Here is a 26,538-nt window from a genome sequence, read left to right on the forward strand (position 1 = left end):
CACTCACACACACCGACAACACGCAGGCCAGGCAGCTAATGCCGGGAAAAAAAGGCATACAGAAGTTACTAGGGTGTTATGAGGCGCTTTGGGCTTAGGAACTTCTTTTATGTCGTCTACCTCGGTGGGATTTCAAAAGTGGCAGCGTTTGGGAGCATAGCGGAGAAGCTGGATTTTGAGAGCGCGGGAAGACGGAGAGCGCTCGCGTGGCGTGATGATAGCTGATGTGTGTTTAGCAGGGATGAGTCGGAAGGCAGAGAAAGTTTGCGAGAGCTTAAGTTGGCGGGTTTCCTGAGGAGCTAAAGGCAGACAACATACTGGCTTCGCTCAGAAGTTCTGCTGCGGACTTCAAATCTTTATCGAGTAAATCACTGTCAGAAGACGGTGCCGCGGAAACAAACAACTAAAGTTAATTGGTTTTTAACTATGATGTCCCTTGCAGCCCGGACCACAGTAAACCTCAAGCTCCATTTAGCTACACTGATGGGCTTGTTGTTTCAAGGCGCAAGACATCCAAATCTACAAAGCGTTGAATTAATCATTCCATGCAGGCAGCACTTAACACAATCAATAAAGTTTGAAATAAGAGGAACGGCGTCGGAGTTTAGCATATTTCTGGCACCTGACCATAACTGTGATAGCGTTTCCACATGATAAATGGCGCATCAGAACTCCTGCGAGACAATTACGAGATTATTTATTCACGATTCATGAATTATTTGGCATCTCCCTCAGCTCCAAATTTCATGCTTGGTACCGCTGCTGCGCCTTTCAATGGCACACACGGTAAAAGAAACTTCCACTGATGCGCTGAAAGTGCATCAATCGTGTTATGAAACTTGACACTTCACATGCTAGAATTGTCATTCCTGCTTGGATTTCATCTTGGAGCGACACTCAGGTTCTTGTGTAGCTCAACACGACGGTGCTTCGTTGGGCCGCTGCAACACTAACGTTCAGCTGCTCAGCATGAACACGTGTGTTGGAGGTTTACCATTGATGTGTCCGTAACGGCAGCTGTTCCGCCGCGCTTCGCTATTTCTGTTACGAGTCGAAGAAGTGACCGCATGATAACGGCTGTGTTTGCGCGGCGGGCCTCACTTTCTGACCCCCTCGGCAGCTGCTTCTGGGGCACCAAGTCACTGTAGCTACTTGAAAAGACTTATTCATTCCTTGAAGACTTGTCCGGATTTTGGCGTGTGAGACTGTCAAGCCGATTTTGTGCGGCGTGTGTTTATGTGTGATCTTTGTGCCGGTGAATGCGCCTGAGAAAGAAGGCGCTAAGCTTGCGAGGTGATGCATTAGCTCTCGCTGCCACCCGGGAGGCTTATCCCTCTGCCTGCTGGAGATTCACGTTTATTTAAATAGGCCTCTAATGACTTGCAGAGGTTGTAGGCAAGGATCCGTGCCAGAGCGGTGACTATAAAACTAACTTCCTATGGCCAGGAGCTCCCTACTGTTTGGGGAATGCAGCCGCAGGCAACAACAGTTGTTCATCAGCTACTGAGCCCCGAACGGCGCTCGCTTCATCAGAAAGAGTGTCAAGTTCACAAAACTGATGACGAGAAGAGGGAAGTGTGAGAACAAAATGAGGAGCTTAAGGCACAAACAGTGCTAAGCACTTCTGAGCATAGAGGGCTTAGCTCCCTTGAAAGAATATTAATACTAGAAAGATACAAGTGTGTGACAGTTAGTAGTCCGCGTACAGTGTTGGATATTTATGCCTGAAATGCTGCGGTATCAATTATTATCTAGGAAATCTGTTAGTGGAGAACTAGAGTCAGGCTGTTTGATATTTGCCAGTATGATTTACAACTGCTGATTATCTTTTTAGCACCTTCTCAGACCAGTTATTTTAAGAGACGGCAGCCACAGTGAGTCAGTCTTCCACCAGTACATGGACTTTAATTTCAAGTTCACAATGTTTTATCAGCCTTTCTATGTAGGTATGTGTACCGCCTCCAGCAGCCATTAAATTGGGAGAATCTTAAAATGAATCACCCAAGCTCCAGTTACAATTCTTTCAATGTAAAATACTCACTTAAGAAACTTAAAATACATTAATGATGATTAATCTCTTGCTTGTGACACTGGTTTCACCATTGAGAGGAAAACTTTAATCATTTTCTTTGGTTGTTATAACAAGATTATTTTTCAATTTTTTTAAGCTTTATCACATGCGCTCATGTATTCAAGTTCTTCATGGGCTTAAAAAAAAAGGGAAAAAAACACTAATAGGAAATGAGGTGAAAACTGAAAAACTTTTACAGGTGGTCAATAAACAGCTAACGTCGCGCATTGAAGTACTTTCCCACCTCTCCAAATCTCATTGGAGTTGAGGAAATTTCAATAATTCTCTGGCTATAGAATGTTGCACTCAAAACGTATAGCAGAAGTTTGGAAAATGCAGCAAGATTAGAAAAACAACGCAGGTATAGTCTAGCTAGCATCAGCACTCCTGCTAACATATTGCGTCCTGTGGTTTGCCGCATGGTGAAATTCGGTAGATGCTTTAGGCCATTTACCCCTGCAGCTCATTTTGTTGTCACAAATTTTGCAAATAGCACTTCTACTGTTCGCTTCCGTCATGGAGAATTAGCCCCAAATGGTCAACATGGTAACAGACCGGTTGCTTCTGGGAAAATGTTTGTTGCTGTTCTACCAGTTGCTGAGTATAATTTAAAAGGAAACATTAGTGGCAGCTTTAAAAAAATTAGAGTCACATTCTGCTTTTGCTTTATTTCTGTCCTGCCTGCCCAGTCTCCCTGAGGGATTCACAAATGGCACGCACCTGAAACTAACTACCGAATCAAACCACCGGCACTTAAACGCCAGCGTTCCGACCTGGGTGCCAGATCAATGTCGCTCTCATGCTAGTAAAGTGGTTTCACTCTGTAACCTCGGTTCGGAGTCCTATGCGATTTGTATTCCGGTGCCTGAGCTGGTGTTTTTTACTCTCTTTGGTTAACGCTCATTTTTACCCTGTATTTTCCACCAGCACCAGCTGTCCAATGGGTGTATTTTGTCGTTTTTTCTGTTTCCTTACTTTATTATTATATATATCTTCTGCTCTGCTGGGTCCGGTGGTACCACCAGTTTTCCTTCCCGTTTGTCCCAGCTCATTTATCCGAACAAATAACTCTGTTAAGTAAGTAAGTTAATAAGTCTGTCTGGAACCCACACACCACAAGTGGGTTCTGCTCCGTACGACCTGTGACAATCGTTGTTTTGTTATTTCTATTGGCCAATTGTGATGATGTCAAAACACACTTATTGGCGCTGCAACTATCAGCCTATCGCTACATCTGTACTGGATCACACCCGGATCATCATCATCTGCAGTACTGCAATACTTGGTCGCTTCATCAAGGCAACTTCAAATATCAGATGACAAGTATGTTGAAAAATTGGTTGGTTGACACCTCTGGTAATGCTATCAGATTATCAGATTAAAAGTTATTAAATGGAGGCCAGAGTTGGGGATGGAGTCATAGCTCGAGTGGAATAGCGAATCGATTCAGGGTCGATTTGGTTTCCATATTAAAATTATTAATGTGTTTACATTCAGATTTGCACTACAGGCCAAAGCACACATGGCTGAAAAAGCTTTTGGGACTTTATGAATCAATATGGTGCCTTGCAGAGGAAAAATGATTCAGAATGATTAAGAGACTTTTATCAACTCAGCCCCAAGGGAATCTGAGTTTAATAATTGGCAGGGTTTCCGCCACATGTCAATGAGCGTGGCACACCACCAAGACTTATATCAGAGCTGCCACGTCATCTGAAGACTGATCTCGTTTTTAAGATGAAATCTCACATACACAAACAAAGTGGAAACATCGAACCAAGCACATAACACGTAACGCATCATGGAGGTGGACATGATCATAGTGGTTTCCATGGAAAAATCCTGAAAGAAACATGATATGTGTTAATATTTTTTGGAATTTGAATTGAATTCTACTTCTTTTACCTCCAATTCAACACTGTATGTTGGAGCTAGTTCTTCTTGATATGAAACTCCAAATTCAGAATTTTCTGTGAGTAAAGAACCTAGATTGTTTTCAGAAACAGTTGCCCCTGATAGGGTGAATATATATGTGATGTCATCCCGACACACTTATAAGCACATCGGCAACTGGAAGAGGTTGCACAACAAGTTCATTTGTCATCGTGTTTGGCAATAAGCTGTGCCCCCAGCTTTGTCTTTCACACAAGATTAGATTTGACACAGAGTAGCTCTTTGCCATTGTGGCCATCTCACTCAGCTTCTTGTATGAAACAGAATGACAAATGTGCTCTGATGAAGAGCCCGAACTGTGTCAGATCAGCGCTTTTGTCAATCCATCATTAAGCCGCGTGGCTGGGTCTACCTGCGTGATGCGCCGGGCGGAGCGGATTTGCAAAATTGATGGATTTGTTTTCCATTTGCTCTCTCAGCCAAATACATCACACAGACTCAGGGATGTATCATAAGGCAGAAGGAATAAATAATACTCAGTCAACACAGAGCGCTCTGTACCGCAGCAGCACATGTGAACACGTGGAAGCGTCTATACCCCGCAGGTAGCAGAGCAAACAGCAGCACACAACGCCGCGCGTCAGCTACATTATGTAGGTTTTAATGAGCCGAGTGGGTCTCCGTCTCTGCAGGGCAGCGAAAAGTCATCAGCAGAGTTCACCTCCTCCGTGTCTGCTCCAGAGACCAGAGTGAGTCACACAGCATCGCACCCCGCCTTACTTCCTCCTGACTTCTGCTCTCTTTCTCACACCTCTGACTCACTTTTCTCCACTGCCGACACGGTTCCTGTCCCTGCTACATAATCCATCGAGCCTCGCCATTTCTTCGCATTTGACGCGCCGCTCTGTTCTCTGCCCCTTCCACCCCATCGGCTCTCAAATGTTCTCCGGCTTGTTATCGGCACAGCGACGGCACAAAAGAGGTCGGGATCAAAATTCCACGCCAAGGTGTTCTAGTTGATGGTCTGTGTTTGCTCAGAAGCATCAAGGTAACCGACAGCACCAACGACGACACTTTCTCTTCCAGCCATCTGGAGGCAGCATTTGAAGAATTTCTGGATGCTACTCTGAATGCAGCCAATTTGCAGCTGTGCAATATGTCTTAGATGTTTGGGTGTTGCTATGCAGCTAATAAGGGGGGCATGTATTTTGAAATTTAAGATAATAAAGTGCTGTTTTCCTTGGTGAAGATTCATATGAAAGTTACGCGTAAGGATCATTGCAGCGGTGTGCAGCCTGTGAATTATTTTTGCCTGGAAATAACATCAAAAGTTCTGAGGATGAAATCAATGTTCATGCAATAAATGGAACAGATGATAAAATTTTGCAGGATAAAGGAAGGATTAGCGAGCGACTTGCTTGGTTTCTAAATCTGCTGCGTTTGGCGGTAGGATGCAAGAAACTGAATAAAGCATTTTCGATGGTAAAATACCAATGAACATACAAGATCATAGCGATGTTTTTATAATTCACGATATCTCGTGAGATGCATGAGTCAAGCCAAATATCGCAGTAAGCATCTTAAACAATTTCTTTTCATATAAATATTACATAAGACAATGAACTGAATATAACTATAATTTCAAACAGGGTTCATTATATGATTCACAACTTGAGTCTGATATTTTGCAAGATCCTTTTTCCATGGCAATATCTAGCATAACTAATATTATTTAATCATTTATTTAGAGTTTAATGGCCATGCCTCATTGAAAACATAAGGAAAAATGAAAATAACCCCCGGCCCCATCCAAAAAAAAAAAAAAAAAATCAAATTGAAATCCTACTGAGTGACGGAAAATAATAGAATTTCAGTTTTTTGTTTTGCTCTGATAATTCAAGACCACATATACACTAGGTCAGGCCACTGAGTAAGAACGCAGATGTTGCATTAATTTTTTCCAATCACATATTTGGTGAATTCATTTCTTGTTTTTTGATGCACCACAGTGCAAAACCTTGCAACTGAATTGTGTTTTGTTCTTTAAAATAATGAATATTAAGAAATAATACGAACAACAAAGGCTGACTTGCTGAAGAAGATTAAAGGAAGACCAACATTGGGGTCCAAAAATTACTTTCATCAAGTAACTGTAGAAGCAAGTCTGTATTTCTAGAAACAGATGTGCTTAAATAGTACCAACAGCTCCTTTGATGCCCATTCAACATGATTTAAGAGGCAAGCATTGGGGCTGGTTCAGAAGCTGAGAATCTCTTGCTTTCCTCCAGCAGCTTAATAAACATGTTCAGAAGGAAGGAGAGGACAAAAGCAGGTAAGCATTTTAGGAACCTCCTCAAGAAACTATGTCTGATTGGACTCATGACTTGTACTTGAAATAGTTTTCGGTGGATGGATTTCTACAGTGGCCGTCTTCTTCTTCTTTTTTTTTTTTTTTTTTTTACTTAAAATTCATTGCCACCGTTAGTAGACGACGGCACTCAAAACAAAGAGACCATTGTAAAGTACATTCATGTGATGGTCATCCGCAAGCGCATTGACGCTGAGAAAGAAACCCAAAAGTATTTTATTATTTATTTTACTGATCAGCAGTTCAACTGTCTCTGGTAAGCAGCTATAAGCGCAGTAATTCCAGATAACAGCAGTTTAAGACGCGGCATCACAGAGGTCCAATTTTAAGTGTAAAAATAAAATTATAATTTTAGAAATAAATAAAATAACATATATAATTTATGTTTTTTTTTTATCTTTTTTTTTCTAACTCACAAAATGTATCCTGAGGTTCCTGCATTTCAAAACTCTGCAGGACTAGCAGAATGAGAAGTCAGTTGTATGAGACAATCTGGTTATGTCAAAACCTCGTATGAAGACTCTTTGGTCCATCAGATATAAGTGATATTGTGCGGGGGACTACAACTCATGTGAATCAAATTAGAAAGCTGGAACAGGACTCTTTAGAAAAAAGCCAATCTCATAGGGTCGAAGCTATTTGCCTCCAAGTTTCATCTATCTTGTCAAAAGTCCAGCTAGAAATCAGACGGGCCTCCTGTTCAGTCGGAACATTAAGCTCTCCTCTTCCCGACAGCGCTACTTAGTTTAATAAACAGCCGTCCGGTCGCACACACGTCACAGCCGCGACGGCAAAGATATTTGTTTTTCATTACTGCGGACCAGTCATCAAGTCACGCCGGCGAGCAAATAATATTAATGGAAGCCAAATTGAATTAAAGCTATGGATTTGACCGTGGGTTGCCTCAATGTCACGGGCTGACATTCCCATTCCTGTATATGCCTCTTAGAAACACACACACACACACAGAGATACACACACACAAATACAAATAAATCCCCTTGCTGGGAATGAGGTCTCTCAATCTCCACAAACAATCAGATAATCCTTCAGGAATCCTTCACTTCTTTTGGTCTCGCTCTATCACAAATAGAGTGAGTGTGAAGAGAGAGAGAGGGAGCGGCTCGCAAGCCACCGTACACACGCAGACACACATTCATAATAGCTGTGTTCATTCTGAAATAGAGTATAGCCATCTTAAGCAGCTCAGGTGGCATGGAGTTTACCATATAAATGACCTGCCTTGACTTGGGAAAGATAACTGCCGCGAGCGTGTGTGATCCGAGCGCGTGTGGTCCTGTGTGGGTGCCATGTTCATCTGCTACTGTGCTCACAGCAATTAAAAACTTGCACAATCTCCATGTCTACGCCGTGTTCTGGTCTTAACAAGAGCTTCAAGTTGCCAGATCTCTCCCACCAAACACTACAGATGAACCCATGTGCCAAACGTTACAGTGCTGGTTCGGAACCAAGACGCCTGGCAAGCGACCAGCCTTCACTTTGGCAGTGATGATGTGCCTTCTGTCAGTTACAGTGTCATTCTGGAGAATCCTCAGAAAACCAGCACCGTTTTTTCCCTGCTGGAGTTCACTGTTTGCAGCTAATATTCTTGATTATCAAGATCAATTATTTTCTCACTCAGCGCTTTATTAAGGCGGAGAAGAAACATATTCTGAGGTTAATCCAAGTAGAACTGGGAATTGATCTGATAAATCTCATGTGTAAAAAAAAAAATTTTAGTATTTATGACTCTACAAAGATCCACTAATGATTATGACTTTGAGCTTTGGCATTAAAAACGCAATTATTTGAAAACAAGTTATTCATTTTACAATTTAAGTATTGACCTTTACAGAAAATGTTTTTTTGTACCAATTATTTTGCTCTCCATGGAGCATTTGGATTTTGTGCCGGATACTGTGTAGTGGTACTGGAGGTGGACTGAAGCTGTTTGTCGGTGGTTTGTGCTTTTCTAGTTTGTTGAATATACATGAAAGAAACAATTAATATTGCTAACAATGCTAGAACAGTCTCACGAGAAGCAATACAAACAGTATTATACAAACATATATATATATATAGTAATGCACAATAACGATCACTGCTAAAACTCCCACCCGCCAATACTCATACCTATAGCTACACCTATAGCTATTTCGGGAGCAGTACAGTGTTGGGGACTAAGTAGTGTTGTTGTCAAGACCACAACCACTGAGACTAAGACATTATCGAGACTGGAGAGTATCGAGACAGAGACAAGACCGAGACGATCGGTGTCAGCTGAAACAAACAGTATCAATCAAACAACAGTCTTCAGGCACCTTATTGGCGTCTGGGTTTCCTCCTGACTAGTTCGGAACAAAAACAAGTACCCATCGTGGCCATTTTGTGGATCAGTTTGAGACCCTGATAAATACCAAAGAAAAGACACAACAAAACTGACCAAAAAGCCAGAATCCAGTTTTCTCTGTCTGTCTCGACCTGTCTTGAATAGAAATGCCAAGTCTGCCCAGTCTGAAACTGAGACAAGAACGAGTAAAAGGCATTCCAGAGCGTAATGAGACAGAGAGCCTAAAAAAGCGGTCTTCAGAGCGGTCCCAAGACTTAAGACCCAGTGACCCGAATGGGCTCAAGGTAGAAATAAAGGCTGAACAGTGTTTGCAGTTTTCATACAGCAGGTTTACTTATCGCCTTACAAGTTGTCCTGGGGAAAAACTATCGAGTAGAGAGGTCTAAACTCAAGCAGCCCCTTCTAGTGGCCAAGTCTGGGTAATGTCCTCCATACATAAGCGTTGTGTGAAAAATTGTGATTACTAATCATGCTTCCAGTATTGATGACAATTATTATTAGTAAGATTTTGGCCATAACTATGCAGCCATGTATTTCGACTGAGACGATTACCGTAAGAAACAGCTTTGTAACAAAACAAGAACTAAACGGATTCACACTTCAGCGTCTAAAATCTCGAAGAAAAAAAAGATCAGCAAATACTTCAGCATAAGCAACTTTTTGAGGTGGAGACAGAAAACCAAGGAGGTGACAATGTGTCAGCAGCTTATTTCTACTGCTTCTGTGAAACACTTGAGTAAAGATAGAACAAATAGAGTCACTGTAACTTCTCAGTTTGTAAAGGGAAACTTCGCCCACTTTTGTTCCTGGCCTTCAAAATGAAAGTCGAATGGCCACAAAGCAGGCGGACCACCAGGCAAATAGTTGAGAGTGATGGATTTTTGTGGCACATTCTGCATAAAGGAGTTGTTTTCATTGAAATGTCTGCCTCTCCTTCTCCTCCCTCGCTCGCTCTGCCCCTCCTTGCTATCACTCCCAAACTTCACACCAGCTACACAATAGCAGAATTAGTATTTTTAGCAGCCAGATGCCTCTGGAGGATTCTCATCAAGCTTTTGCAAGATGCAAAAAAAAAAAAACACACACCCACACATAATCAGACACACTATTTTTCATATTGAAGCCCACAAAAGCACACACTGCAGAGTGAATGCAGAAACCCACACCAGCTTTGGAGCGATTGCGCGAGGCAGGGGGAGGTTGGAGGGCAGCACTACACTCGGCACAATACAGCTGAATCTGAGAAACTTCAGTCACTTTCTGCCCTTCAGATACTTACTGTATGGAAGAGAGACTATTAATACGGAGCTGCTGACCTAAACATTTTCATGTGACGAGTTCAAAAGAAGCTGTTTCGTGAGTGAAGCGCACAAACACAGCAGTTCCGGATGACAAATGCAGCTACAGTACAATATGTACCTGTCAAATACAGTTTCATTTTCAGATGAGGCCGCTCTCTCGTTTGTCATCTTTTGCAGCGGTTTCTTATGGCAAAAGACACTTTCATGAATAACTATTAACATGAGGTGTAGCAAAGAAGCAAAAACATGGAGTTTCAGATGCCCCTGTGAATTGCTCAAGTGAATATCCGCCCTGTGTCCAAGCAAAACACAACACGAGGAGGCTTCTGGGCGATGACGTTGCCGCCGCTGTGACACACCTAACGCTGCATGACGCATTCGGCTAGTGTTTGTGCAAGTATTTTCCGACCACAGATCTGAAGGACAGTGCTGAGAAGAAGGAGGTGATGTGAATTGAATTAAAGAGGAGAACTGACAAACAGATGGAGGAGAGGGGTGTATCTCTCTACCCGCGAGATGAAGGACATGCTGGATAGAATGACTCAATGAAACAAATGTATTGATGGATATTTTTATGTTTTATTAAAGCTGAGATATTTAAGTGTTAATTTCAATCAATAATGATGGAGAAAAAAAAGAATGATCCAAAAAACTAGGGGTGTTACGATACAACATTGATATCGGTCCGATATCAGCCAAAAAACAAGTATCGGACTTTATCGGACTGCATCCACAATCCCTGATAAGCAGTCCATTTTCCTCTCCAACACTTATAGACACTATCCACAAAATATTAGTGGCAATATCGACAAGCTAAAAATCTTCTGCTGCTGGGGTTTAGCTGTTTTCCGTAAACACTGACAAAGCGGTTGCATTTGAGTGTAACACTTGTTTCCTGTGGTGGCACAGAACTGGGAAACTGACCGACCTAATCACACATTTGAAGCAACATCACAAACATGCATGAGGATTTCCACAACCAACTACCTAGGCGTAGAAGCAACAAACCTCTGAGATGCTACGTGAGTAGACAACAAAAAGAATGTCCAAGTAATTTTAAGAGACAATGCTTTTCTTTGATTTATTTACGTTATTTTACAGAGCCAAGTTGAAATGTATGGAACAATTGTTTTTCAGCTGTAAGGCAGCAGATCTTCACTACATCTCTGCTGTGGCTACATGTCGTCCGCTGTAGCGGATGAGCAAGGCAGGAAGTAGAGCACAGACCACCTGCTGAGTTGGGCTGTGGACAGTGTCTGCTCCTTAAAACCCCAGTCTAATTGACTCTAGTCAAATACACAGCCCAGGTCCTTAGACCTTTTGTCTACCGCAACAAGTTGTCTCTGTCCTTCAACTCCCCTCGCTTGCACGCACCTGACCACGCCCACTGTGGTGTTCAGGTACATTAGATTCCGTGTGGCACATTTGAATGACGAAATAAATACAAGTTTAACGGAAGTTTGTTGAAAGTTCCAATTTTAAAGTTTGACTTTTGTATCGTTCCACTTTCAAGGACCACTGCATTACTTATTTACATTTTATTTTAATATATATAGACTATGATAGTGCTAAAGTACCTGAATAACCCAACCAAGTTCTCTGAAACAGTATGTAAATAAGACGTAAACAGTGCTCCTATTAGACAAAGGAGTAACAGCAAGGTGGACTGTTTTGAAAGACAAATGTACTATATTGTTAACATGAACTGCTGAATGTGTTAATAAAAACATGCAAATACCCTTTTATTTAGTCTGTTTGTTCATTCAATATAAAATGTGACTACTAATGCACTACTGGATGTGTGGCCTTCTGTTGGACTGATTTTGCTGCAAATCCCATTATACCCACTGATACAAAAATGCTTAAGCTGATATCGTGCAGCATCACTTTCACAAATGAACGGTTAAAACACCTCCATACCTTCTTTGCCCAGCATGAAATCCAGGAAGTGGTAGGTGTAGGCCACTCCCACTTTGGTCTCCACCTGTGGACGTCGCAGTGTGGAGTAGATGTTGCCGGGACTTCTCTTCTCTTCCGCCTTCCTCAGTTTCGGCAGTCGACACCCCATCGCTCTCTACAGAGGAGCAAGGCAGAGAACTCATCAGCACAAACCTAGGTGTGAACAAGACGAGGATAAACAAAACAATTGTGATTCCCACAGATGTGTGCGGCGGCGGAATGTGAGCGCAGCAGCCGCTACCTGATTGGTGAGCGGCGATACGGCTAGCTCCTAATCAAACATGCTTGATTAGGAGCGACATGTTTGATCAGAAGGAATTAAGGCAGAAATGAGGCTGATTTGCTGCCCTGTCAGGCACAAAGGCGAGACGGCAGCCAGACAGGCCACAGGGATGTTGTGTTGCTCCACAGGAAGACTATTTATATGTTGATCCGGGATCCACTTGGAGGAGTTGTGGTTCCCCGCACGACGAGACAAGATGCCACTATTTGCAAGGTTGACTTTTTTTCTTTGAAGCGCTGTTTATTGCAAATAATGGAAACTGAAAAAATACTTTCTCTGTCATGCCAACCTTGCTACATACCGTGCTATATGGTTGACCCCACAAATCCCTCCCCATCCAAACATCATTACTATATTTACTGTGTTTTTCCATATATAACTCTGATCCCTACAACTGCCGCTAATGTAACAGCAATAATTTTTGTCCGTCTGCATGTTCCCAACAGTGGCTGCCTCCTCCAGCTGAACCTATCTACCAACTCATCTTTATATTCACAACAGATCACTATACCATCAGCAAACATCATGGTCCATGGAGATTCCTCCCTAACTTCATTTGTCAACAATAAACTGACAGACTAACTAATAACACCAATAATAACAAGAGCACAGTTTTAAATACAAGAGACGATTGAACTTTTTTTTTAGCTTTTTATTCTCAAAGAGAACTTAGTCTGCAGTATTATAAGTTGTGGATCAAATATATTCATAATGCCTGATAATTCCTATTGCTTTCCGGATTACTTAGCTCAGCATAACTACTAGTTATATTTAGTTACAAGGAAGCAATTAACCCACACCACACTGTATAATGCAATTAAAAATAAAATTTTATTCTCCTTATGAATGGATTAAATCCACCACTTAAAATCCTCCAGAACACCCTCTATAAAACCTCATAAATGCATTGATATCTTATGAAAGTACTAACAAAGATATAAAACAACATCAGTACAAAGCATATAGAGATACTTCAAGCTCAGATATATCGGTATTTCCTCTAAAATCATATTTTTCCTGCTAAAAAAGGCATTTGTTATTAGACACTTTTAAAAGAAAAATTTCTCTCTACAACATTAATTTTGAGTCATATCATGTGATACAATTCTTTCAGTGAACTGTGCAGAACGTGGCTATATATTGCAATATTGTAATACTATCATATCATTACCAAAGTAACATGATGCATAGTATCATTAAGTTGTGTGAGTGTGTGACCATATATTTTTCTGTCTGAACATAAACACTTTGTTGACACAATTAGCTACACGGCAACACAGTATTGACATTTTCAATATTCTGTATGCATAAATACGCATGTTTCCAGCCTATAAACAACTACTGTTGAAGCACTGTTAACTGTGATCATTTCAAAGGGAAACTAAGCTGAAGACAAAGGTAACAGCCGCCTGGACTGGGCACTTCATTCATATTATTGAGACTGCCGCTGGGATGAAACACTCTAACAATATATGCAGGGAAGAGAATAGAAAAAAAAAGGGAAGATATAATTTTGAAATTACCTACACAGTCTTTATGGCGCAATCAAGACAGTGCTACATGTGTCTGAATCACAACAGTCAATTTAAATCAGAGCATCAGCGACACGCATGGAAATGAGCTGACCTCTGCGACAAATGGAGTCAGGGTAAAACGTGTGGAAGAGGAGGCGAAATCAGGGTAAAGGCCATGAAAAAAAGGCGGTTACCGAATACTCACTCACTAATATGATGTGACAGCGTCGCTACCCTCAAGCCATCACCGCAGCTACACTTAATATTCCTGTCTGTCTGTTTAGCCAGCATGGAGAATGACACTGCTCGTCCCAAGGGGCCCGATGCATGGACATTAACTCAACTAACGATCCTGGCAGGGAACATTAAGCTCCGGTTTTTACTGGATACACTTAGAAAGGTGAGACGCTTGAAAAAGAGCAGTTGGGTTTTCTCACCATCTTCATCATTTTACAGCGCTAACACTGAATAAACACGGGAAAGAGCCATGGCGGTGTGGGAGAAAAAGAAGGATGATCTCACTTCGATTGACAGATGTACTCTTCTCTACAGTCTTTCAAAGCCGGGTAAATCCAGGGAACTGGCAGAGGCAAAGGGAACCTTCCTTTCTCCGCTGTAATTAACCCGAAGTAGGGCCTTGATTAGAATCTTCTCCGAGGAATGGTTATTGACATCTTCTTGTTTAATCCACGACCCAGAGCCAAGGTAACACGCCCACCTCACCTGATATACCTCGCTCAATAGCTTCATGCCCACATTTCTTCTGCATTTCCAAGTTGCATCAGGTTGTTTGTCAATTTTTGCTGTGCTTTTTCACTCTATTGTAATGGACTATGATTCATGGTACAGTTCAAGCACATGTTTGGCCAGTTAACACACGAAAGTCCATCTCTTGTAGCTGTCACAGATGTCACATCTTGTTGACCTCAAATATGACGCACCCAAGAGTCACTTATTTGTTGTGTTGTGCTACTGGACAGTGGACAGACATGGTTGCGTCTGCCTACAAATGTCATTGAGAAATGGAAATATTTGCAAGTTTGTGATTACTATGCAAACTTAAAAAAATAAAAATAAAATAAAAATAAAATTTTAATTATATATATATATATATATATATATATATATATATATATTAGCTTTAATACATACAGGGGTAGGACAAAATAATGGAAACACCTTAAAGCATTTTTAGCTTTAAGGTGTTTCCATTATTTTGTCCAACCCCTGTAAATCATAGTTTTATTTCAAGAGCTAATTTAATAGCATAAAGTGGACAATGAGTCAATGACATAACAACAAACAAATTGAGAAAAATAATTAAATAAAACGTGTTCATACAGAGCTACCACACTAACAAGCCGAGCAGAAGTTGATCAGCAACTGTGACAATTATTTTCAGCTAAATTTGTCTTCTTTGTTGTCTTGTTTGTTTTGTTTTTCAATCCCTACAAAGGCTCTGCACTACAGTTAGCACTGTTATCAGCTAGCTAAGGTAGCAAGTAGACAATTACCAGGTAAACTCTCTACATTACACATGAAGAAGAAAACAGTTTAATCCATTAATCATAACTGAGTATAAATGATAAGTAAAACAAAGCCTAACTTTTGAAAAAAGCAAATACTTTTATCAAACTGTGGGAACTTTTAGAAACCTTTGTTCTTCTAACGTTCAGGAGCAATTTCTTCTGCTGTCTTTTAATCGCAAGAGCAAGAAAGTGTCACCAGGGTGGGTGTAAAACTGCACGTTGGGCATAAACCATGATTTTTAGATAAGAAATGATAATTTAATAAACAAATACCTCCTACACTGAGATTTCCCCGAAGTAATGGGAGTGTAATGCTGTTTTTGTCAATATGTAGTTAACCCTTTTTCAAATTGTAACATCTTTGATATTAGAATTTTAAAAGGCTATAGCTTGAAATTTGTTATGAGATGAAGGCAAACTGTAAAACATAAGAATCTTCACTGCAGCCCAAAGTATGAGATGGAAGTAAATTCACTCGTAAATTGGTATATTATGACAGCCATACATAATGTCACATCATTTGTCTGATCCACTGGTGACATTCTTCCTCATCTCTGAAGCAATCGTTCATTTATCGCAGGACCATGAACGGGACCACGCTGCCTCTGCTATTGTGTGCAGTGCATTTTCTTCCGTGTCGCACGCCATGTCTGCCACAATCCCACCGTTTTCTTTCTTTTCACATTCCTGCTGAAGCATCGGCTCCATTACCTGCTGGCGGTGGACTCATGGTGAACGGATGTCATTACGGGCAGAGGCAGCATCACTCTCTGACCAAACTGCACATCTTTCAAAATTGCGATCCAAATACGCCGTCAAATGTTGCTCAGATTGAAGTTACAGACAACTACACCACACTCCATATTTGCAGCTGGACTTGTATAAATGCTGTTATGCAGCCTGCTGATATTCTGTGACTTTGACACCCAAGAGGTTAAGTGTGACTCGCAATGTTAGAACACCCTCACGTCAGTCAATGGAGGAGGTCTCCGCCTTTTAAGGCGGACCATTAAGAAGCCGCTCTCCTTAACTCAGACAAATAAAATGTTCTTTTAAATAATAATAATTATATATAATTAATCTAACTATTACACAGTAATTATTTATGATTATTTAGCCACACGACTTCTTTAGATGGAACTAGAGTCGATTAGGGTCATCTAAAGAGACTCTAAGTTAGTGCAACAAAAAAAACAACAACAACAATTTCACTCGTACATATACGCAAGTATAATAGACGGACAAAAGCCACTCATATAGAACCCAAGTTACAGGTCAGCACATATTTCCAACAAATGAGTGTTTCCATGGCTCTGAGTGGTGAAAGCCTTGCTTTGCAACTTCAATTTAAATTTAGGTGCAATGCCCTCTTGGCTTGGTTAGTGGAAAAAGCTCACTTGTGAAACTACCGCACTTCTTCTGTGCTCATTAATTTTTGCTAAGACACTTGACGGGTCGGTGAAGGGACAAACAATAACAAGGTGCTGACGGATGCACACCAGAGAAGCAATCCTGCGTGCATTAGAATGAAATGAATGGAGTCTCAGTTTCATATCCTTAAACACGTTCTGTCGATACTATCAGCATTGTCTTCAGTGGTGGTCCATCTTGTTCCCCCAAATTTTACAGAATTACTCAATTGCATTTTATGGTTTTCTCTCTTTCCAGTCTGGCTTATCAATGCTCAAGACACCTTGATCAGAATCAGCCAAAAAATTCAAACCTAACAAGATGTAAAAGTTCTCTAACAAATATGCATACAAGTGCAAGTTTGTTGTGTTTCAATAATCAGCACAAAGTACTAGGGCTGTATGTATCTCTATATTCTCATCAGATGTCTTGATACGATAGTATATGATTATACGGTTTAGTAAAAACCATGTTTTTAGGGGTGTTTCTTTAAATAAAAACAATGTGATAGAAAAAGGTGTAGAAAGTCAGATGGCTGGCTCAAGGTCTTGATCAATGGGAAGCAGGAAATGACCTTGGTTAGATGCTCTGTCGGCAGCTGTACATTGAAGAACAAGTGCAGAATTTATGTTTGCCTCTGCCACAGCTTCATGGCGGACAAGCGGGGAAATTGAGATTGTTGAATTAGCTATACATTATTAACACCTTGAATGTTCATACAACGACAATTGTCTTTTTTTTTATATATTTATAGTTTTATAGTTTATAGTTTAAACACTGCAACAGCGTGGTCTGCAACATAAAACATGGCAGACAACGAAAAGCATGCAGGTACCAACTAACATCTAGGACAAGAAGCTAGGGCTTTACTTCATAATGTGTTCAGTGCCCTCTTCACAGTATCAACTAGAGATATTCAGACATCACATCACCACGTCCCCCCTGGCCAGCGTCCGCCATGCTTCAGACCGTTCTGTCTGGTGCTTCAAAAAGTTCCAGCAGCAGCAGTGATCCCGCTGAGCCTGTAAAGCACCACAAACTATTATAATGTTCCCGGCTCACAGGGCCTCCATCCAAGTGGGTCCTGGATATGAGTGATTAAGAACATGCAGATCCTCTCCTAAACATGTGGCCCTGAGGCTCGTCTGGCAGGGACACAGGCAGGTTATTGTGCGGATGTTTAGCAGCCTGCGTGTGATACGTTTGAGGAAAGATGGAGCAGTGAAGAGGGAGGATGTGGTCAAACTGAACTGAAGATGACCCTCGAACAACAAATGCATTAAAAAAGTTCCCAGGCTTCAGTCGACTTGGTCTGTCCTCCATTCCACTGTAAACTATGCACTGGAAACCGATGTTCGGCTTGTTGACTTTTATTTACAGCACCATTTGACAATGGTTTATTTTTTGAGCCAAACTCTCAGGCTGAGGAAGAAAAAGAGCAGGATTTGGGTTTCCTAAGGCTAAAATACACAGTCAATCATCTGAATCCGAAGTTAGAGCCAGTTCTCCACATAAATCGTTCCTCGACCAAATGTACGGTATCATTGTAACTGTGTCACTTGTTGTGACTACTGGTGCCATTTCCACTTTGCATTTAGTTTTAAATGATCCAAGACACTTAAGCCTTCCCAAAATACTCAGACATAATATATAATATTGTTTTTAATGAGACCGAGGTGTCATTCTCAAACAACAAATAAATTAATCTACACCACCCAGTTTGGACGAGAAGCACTCCATTTGAGACAATATGCATGAATTAATTTTTAATCACTCAGAGTCATAATAAGCATTCTCAATTTGACAATAGAAAATATAGTGTTTAATTGGAGCATTTCATTGAGAAGAAGAAGTTAGATTTAAATCATCAAATTGTGCAGTGGTGCTTTGGGGTGGTACAGCTCACCCCAGATTGACTGAAGCTAGCCAGCCATGCTAGTGACAACAGGTTTTAGCACAGTAAATTGAAGTTGAAGCGCAGTAAGTGGCCTTGTATCACTGGCAAACAAGAAGGTGGCACACTGACTGTCAAGCTCGTGCACTGTACAACAGTTGCATTTGTAGCATAAATATCAACAATGGTTTTTCCTGAAAGAAGTTCCTAAGATACCCTGTAAATGATTCCAGTCAGACCAACATTTGTCACTATGGTGTGAAATTTTGTTTTTGGGGGGACGTTGTTCAAGAGGAGAGTAGTTGTTGTCAAGGCAACTGCCTAAACTGTAAAGCACAGCCTGCCCTAGCTAAGCTAGTCACTAGCATACTATTCAGTGATAGTGATAGTCATTCAGCTGGAAAAAACATACAAACATAGGTATAACAGCTTCACAAGCTCTAACGTGTTATGCAGGGCTGAACGATTAATTGCATTTGCGATTATACCGCAATATGATAAAACGTGACTTTCTAACCGTAAGGCTGCGATTTGACTGGTCACTTGACTTTCACGTTGGTGGCGCAGCGCAACGGTGAGCTTTAGCCATTGAGCTATAAATTACGGCTTTAGCCGATGAAGGTAAAATGGGTGCAAAAGTGGCACATACCCGTAACACAAGACTCGTATCCATGCGTCAGAGGCACATACACGTAACTGCACATTTGCATCCGTAAACCCCGTGGCACGTGCGTGTAAAAAGAAGATTTATACATTCATACATACACGAAAAGTAATTTCGCCTTCATTCTCTAAGTGCACAGATAGAGGTGGCTAAACACGAGCTCTTGAAACTGCAATTGTGACACATTGCTAAGTTTTCCACTTCAACCACCGCCAAAACGGGTGCATAAGTTCCACATACTCGTAGAACACGATCAGTATGCGCGTGCACCCTTTTGCACCACTTCTCGCACCTGTAAATAAAACTGATGCGCACTCGTAGAAGTGGTGAAAATACGTGCCTGTTACTCCACGCGCGTTCCCGGTAGTCACGTGACGTCTATTGTCCAATCGGCTTTTTTTTATTACTAATTATGGGCTGTTTATGTTCAGACAGTGCTTAAAAAGTGCAATCTACGTTTACATGGAGTGGTAAAGCCACATATTGGTTTGCATTATTGTTGTAATATGCACTTTAGTTTGTGTGATTTATCAGTTTAGTAAGTCTACAGTTGAAACTGAAGTAGACAAATAAACCATCTTTCATTTTAATTCATGCTTCATTTGCCTTTAGCTTAACATAAGAATAGCATATAAGGAAGAACAATTATATATACACTGAATTACATATGGTTTATTATAATACAGATTGATTTACTAGTTGTGGTTGTTGTAAAATACATGAGAAGAGGACCTTGAAAAATAATCGCACATTTAATCGCAATTGCAATATTGAGAGAAAAAAAAAATCGCAATTAGATTATTTTCCAAAATCGTTCAGCCCTAGCGTTATGGAGCGTCACGGGAAAAATTAAGTTTGATGAACACTATCTAGCTACCAAAAAAAGCAAATTAAAAATCGTAAGAACTTCTCAGGACCTTGGTGCCTGCAATGACTTCACAGAGAGATTAGCGTTGTATCAACAAGCACTGGTCTTTCAGCGGTGAAACAGTTTGCTGAGTAATTTCGATCTAAATTAAGGTGCAATGCCCTCTTGGCTTGGTACGTGGAAAAAGCCCACTTGTGAAATTAGTACTCATTTTCTGGGCTCATTATTTTTCAGTTTGACACCTGACGGGACGGCAGAATACACCAACAATCCTCATTTGTGCGCACATTCAAATCACTACAGGATCTGTTCAGGCTGTTTGGATTTGCTGATCCAGCAATTTTGACGCCATCAGCATCATCTTCGGTTGTAGTCAACATTCCTTCTTAAAAAAAAATTCTGAATTACTTCATTGTTGGGTAATTATTATATGACTGTGACAACCATTTTAACTTACTCTTATTATGCTTTCTCTCATAAACAGATAAATAGAAACACGACCATTGCAAGCTTTTGAGACAGAAACCAAATGAGTGGTACCTTTCACTAATTACATACTTAAGAAGGGATAATTCACTAAACACACATGAAACTTCCAACATAAAACATCGCTGTAATGAGCGCTCAGCTCTGCCGATTCACTTTAATTGAAGCACATTTTGACAGATCTCTCTCAATCTGTCGTAACAAAGGCACTTTAAAGTTAACGACTTTGGACCTTCTGCTTCATCCCACTTCCTAAATCTCAGGCAGAAAATGCCTTGACAGCAAAAAACAGCCATTAAACATGGAGAGACAGGAGAGAGAGTCTGATAAAAGGAATAAAAGAGAGGGAGTGAGAGGAGGAAGACAGACAGGGGCTAGTGGAGGGCTTCTCATTAGAGAGTCTCTTGTAACAGAGAGTTCTGAAATGACTGCGAGTGCTTAATCCGCCTCTGTGATGTGGCGGCACTGCTACCTCCTGCAACGATGAGGGGGCATATCTGCTGTGAGAGGTACATCTCCAGGCAGACTTGGACCACGTCCAGGGAGATATTTATATACATTTCCATCCTTAACTGATCCTGCTGTGAGGTGGAGGAGCATAGCATTGAGGTGAGGATTAACAGGTTAAGATAACAATAACGCACTTAACTGGCGTGACGCTCAGTGAGGACTTGAGAAGGTCCTGGTTCGAATTGCCCCAGTTAGATTGATGTTTTGTCACAGACATTTAACATCTAGATGCTCCTGGCACACTCATACATCAGTTTTGTTCCCATTAGAAAGATTAATAAAGCATAACGCTCAACCTTCTGCTGTGTATTTTCCAAGAATACACAAATACAAGAGGTAGAAAAGGTGTGAGTACGGCGTGATGCGTTCAGGCACATGATGTTACTGACTTATTAACACAATTTATGAAGCTGTTTTGCTTTGAGAATATTCTACGATGGAAGCATCCCTAGCTGCATGCCTGTTTGAAGTCATCACAAATAGTACACATTCAGCAGAAGTTTTTCACACTCCTTTCTTCAACTGACTTCATATGCTTTACACACTTGTCCCTCTTTGTCCTGGTCCATCACAGATTAGGAAAAAGCAATTGTGTTTAAGTCCAATTTATTTGCAACATATAGGAGCTTCAGCTCTTTGTTGCAATTCTATCTGGAGCCATTGATACCTCCCAGGTTTAGGTTGTAATCCATCCAGTATGTGGCAAAAGTGGGGCTTGAGGGCCGCGCTTTTCTCATTGCCTGTATTTATGAGGCGCTCATGAGGTCAGAGGTTTCATCATTCATTACTAAGTGAATTCTAAACACACTCCAACTATTGGGTTAGATTTTAGATTAGATTTTGTTTTTTTTTTAAAGAGTAATCCTCATTTAATATTACTTGACCCTCAAAATAAATGTAAAATACTGGGAAAAAAAAAGTGATTTTATATAATAGGTTCAACAAGTAGTTATATTAGCAAGATATTCACCACTTAAAATATGTATGATTAATATTAAAAATATTGAAATAAAATGTATATAAATTGAAATAAAAATAATGTTCAAATAACCAATTTCAATTATATAACATCATGGCATACTTGCACTTTTTTCCTATTTCATATACAGTATTTACAGTGGATAGCAAATTTTAAGTTCATTCTTTTCTTCAGTCCTTTTGACTTGATAGGCCCTCACATAAGTCACAGTAACAATGGGACGCATCACTGTCTCTAGGTGGTTGAAAGGACAATCATTTTCACACACTGGAGTGCGACAATAACATACTTGATTTTTGTTCACTGACTGGTACTGAAGATCGAAACAGTTGCTACATTGCTAGATTGACCTTTTTTTTTTTTCTACAGCATGTTGACTGGCCAGAAGTTTGAACCAATGTATAAATATTAGAACCTTTAATAATGTACCAAGTTAGAAGGTTCTTCTACTATTTATTAGGGGTGTAGGACAATATTGATACGCACAAATATTGAGATACTTGATTGAGATACTGAAATATGTAATACTTGATTACGTAACATTGTCTGATATTATATTTATTAACCTGACGTGTTTGGGACAATGTTTTCTTTTTGTATGCTGGAGTTATTTTGCTGAATATAAGAGGGATTCAACGATTCATAATCCAAAATTTTACTGAAAATCTAACTGGACCGTCATGAGAATAAATTCATTTTCACGCATACAATCGTTACATACGCATACAATACATTATCTGGTTTTCCCCCTTTTAAAATGATGGTTCTTATTACCATATATTGCTGAACTTACAGTTTCACAAAATATAAATATCACCACACCTGTATTGGAATACATGTTGTAAGATACGTGCCATACACAGCCCTACTACACAGCATTAGCCATCAGAGAATCCCTCCCATATTCAAGCACAATTGGCATGAACTTTCTGATATATCCTAATCCAAATCAAAATTATTTTTGAGCCCTTGCGGATTAAATCAAATCGATTTGAGAACACTCAGCAGTACAGCAAACAAGACAGGACATATACATATATTTAGAAAGGGTCTGTTAGTGCAGAATTATCTTATCAACATTGGCGCATTGGTTAGTGCTAATAAAGGTGATCTGTATTATGACAGTTACTTAAATTTTAGTAGAAAATCTGAACATAGAAAGAGAAAGAGCTGCTCACACACGAACATAAATGCTTCCTGTCATTCTTCAGTCTTATTAAAAGAGCCTAAAAGCATTTTGTTTCAATAACATATTAGCAAAACATGTTGAGTTAAGTCACCTAAGGTTTTAAAGCAGGTAAGTATAGGTAAACTTAATTTGTCATTGAGTGCCCCTCCAAAAAGTAATCACAATCGGAGCCGGAATTTATGGTGGCAATACTGTGGCACTATATATATATATATATATATATATATATATATATATATATATATATATATAAAGATCCTGTCTCACCCAACCACTGGCGTGGAACTTCTTTGTTTCTCCCCTAGATTTTAGACACAGCTGATGCACAAAGAGAGTAAAGCAGGGAGGGATAGAGTGGAGAAGGCAGGGGAGACGGACAGACAAAAGGAGGCAGACAGACAGAGAGCAGACTGGGAGTGTGACAAGATGCCTGGAGGGATGCGAGCCTTCCCTGAGCAACTGTGTTGTCACCTCAAACAGAGGTTTAATGAGGCTGTTTGGGGAGGATAAAAACAAATCATGACATTGATATATTAGTCTCCTGGTTCGTTTTATAACCTGCTTTACTTTTGGATGATGCGGTTTTGTGACAGAAGCATAAGGGGATTAAGGTTAGTGGCATGCTAGATTCCAAAAGGTGGTTTTATGTTATGTGAAAAAGGAAATGGCAGTTCACAAGTCAGAAGACGCAAGAACTAATGCCTTTAAAATAATTGTCCGATATCATATTTATTAACCTGACGTGTTTGTGACAATGTTTTATTTTTGTATGCTGGAGTTATTTTGTTGATTAAGAGAGCGATTCAACAATTCATAATGCAAAATTTAACTGAAAATCTAACTGGACCGACTCCATGAGAATAAATTCATTTTCACGCATACAATCGTAATACATGATCTGGTTTTCCCCCTTTTAAAATGATATATTGCTGAACTTACGGTATCGCAAAATATCGTATCACCACACCTGTACTGGAATACGTGCCAATAAACAGCTCTACTACACAGCATTAGCCACCAGAGAATCCATCCCATATTCAAGCACAATTGGCATGAACTTGCTGACATTCTGACTAAACCAAATAAAATTAATTTTGAGCCCATGCGGATTGAATCAAATCGATTTGAGAACTCTTAACACCCAGCGGTACAGTAGACAAGACAGAACATATACAGAAAGTTATATTTAGAAGGGGTCTGTGGTTAGTAACTAATACCTTTAAAATAATTAGATCCGAGAGCCGCAATAATTCTATCACACACGCGCCTATATTCTGATTAATCAATAGTTATGTTTAACATTCAGTTCACAAACAACTACAGCCCAGCTGTATTACATCAATGTGTTTCACAGCACCGCAAACATTTTTAAGAATTTTGATATTGTTATGAACGCTACATACACAACGCGCCTCACAAAATTTTACCTTTTTGATTTAAATATTTTAGACATGCAACTGATATAAAGGCTATAATATTCTTGTGCTTGTTACTGTATGCTAGTGTTGGTGACCCCTGTTTAGTCTTTTGCATAGCAGCTGACATGGTTTGAATTCAGACGCCATATAGTGTGGGAAAAGTATTCGAATATCTAAATACACTTGTATCACACCTTTACATGGGACACGTCGTTTGAGAAGAACAGCAACAAGTTTGGGAGTAAGCCCACTTTCTCCAGCAGAACTTGGGGCACCTAGTTGGATGTGCCCAACAGCAACAGTGACTGACTCGCACTTGTGGGTTCAGCCTCGCAAACATGTTCGCTTCGAGGCTGTCGCACTCACCACACGTGTTTGGCTGATAGTTTAGCGAGCATATTGCACATGACAGGTCGCTTTTGCTGCGTGTATATCTCAAACACGACGGAATATTAACGGCTCGCAGGATCTCAGACATCAAACGCTGCCTTCTGCGTGGCACCTTAAAAGCCTTCCCGCTCGAGCACACTCCAGCAAGAATACGGCACAGTGGCAAAGTTATTTCTGAAGCCTGAAAACTCCCGCAGCTGACGGGGAGGAGAATGAAGCGCAGAGCTGGAGGTAAGGGCAGAGGTACTCACCAGTCAGGTCGGCGCGGGAGTGAAGGGCGGACGGAGCGAGACGGAGAGACTGGAGAAGCTTCGATGCGCGCGAGCCTCCTCTCTGCTCCACACAGCAGCTGAAGGGAGAAGCTCAACAGCCAATGAGAGCAACACGCTGACAGCCTTGGCTCAGAAATGACAAGTCTGACGTCGACATGCGTACTCGGCTCACAACATTGGGAAATGAAACCTCAAGTTTGACAATTCCGCTTCATGTCCTGATGCTGCGTTTATAGGAAACTCGATCATCGTGTTCACACGTGTTAAAAACGCAGCAAAACGTTGCATTCACGCGTCAGGTTCGTAAAGAGAACGACAAAACTGTTTAGAGATGCTCAGACTATAATATCAGAGAACCTAAATTCAACGTCCACTTACTTCATTCATACCGATTCATAATTTCCGACACATCTTGAAGGTGCGCTTATTGGCAGCTTTCAAGATCTGTCAGGAAAAAAAAGGTTACAGTTCAAACTCTATGTTTTCCAAAAGATGCTTCGACATTTCGAATTTTGCATGAGCATTAATCTAAAGATTTCAAGTTCACAGTCGTCGTGGTCATAGTTTCTTTCAAACGTGGGATTCATAGAAGTTGCATGGCGCTTATTTAGTTTTGCCGAGTTTAGTGACGGCATCACGTCATGCTGCACGATGTATGAAAATCAAAACAATACCATAAATACGCTTCTGGCAACAATGAAAATGTTTTAATAAATACAGCTCGTTGACTCTCGGAATGCTTCGAGCTATAATGACGCATTTTAAATATCACATTTCTATTCACATGACACAAATCAGCGTTTGAATACAAACTTTGCTTCCTCATACTCACATAATCTTACTGAGATTCAAGCTAGAATAACTTTATTGTAAATAGATTTTAAATGCATTTCACCAGCTTTCCACTTTTGATGGTGTAATGTTGATGCAAAATGTCCCGCCACAATTTCACACACATTAACTTGTCAAACAAGTATTTAAATGCACCTTATTCGACAATATACCTGCATTCAGATTCTTAAATAAGCTACTTCAGCAGAGTCGATTCTTTCTCTTGATTCTTTGAATGGTCATTTAAATAATTTGTTTCATTTTTTATAGGACTCCATCTAGACTTATCTATAATTCAGAAATGTCTGAATAGGGGTAGGTGGGAGCGGCAGACTGGTGGGTGTTCCAAGGAAGGGGAA

The 26,538-nt window shown here is 40.4% G+C and overlaps 1 protein-coding gene across 2 annotated transcripts in view; it reads right to left on the minus strand.

Moving 5' to 3' along the window:
• rftn1a (raftlin, lipid raft linker 1a) overlaps positions 1 to 25,438 on the minus strand; it is a 38,169-nt gene extending 12,731 nt beyond the window's left edge. For both annotated transcript variants that reach the window (XM_053863945.1, XM_053863944.1), the window contains exons 1-2: positions 25,328 to 25,438; positions 11,904 to 12,057 (exon numbers count right to left, since the gene is read on the minus strand). In XM_053863945.1, coding sequence (XP_053719920.1) covers positions 11,904 to 12,051 — 148 coding nt within the window. In that variant the 5' untranslated portion in view covers positions 12,052 to 12,057; positions 25,328 to 25,438. The remainder of the gene's footprint in view (positions 1 to 11,903; positions 12,058 to 25,327) is intronic.
• Positions 25,439 to 26,538: the final 1,100 nt, after the last annotated feature.

The sequence above is a fragment of the Synchiropus splendidus genome, chromosome 4 (assembly GCF_027744825.2).
Source record: "Synchiropus splendidus isolate RoL2022-P1 chromosome 4, RoL_Sspl_1.0, whole genome shotgun sequence".
NCBI classification, from domain to species: domain Eukaryota; kingdom Metazoa; phylum Chordata; class Actinopteri; order Syngnathiformes; family Callionymidae; genus Synchiropus; species Synchiropus splendidus.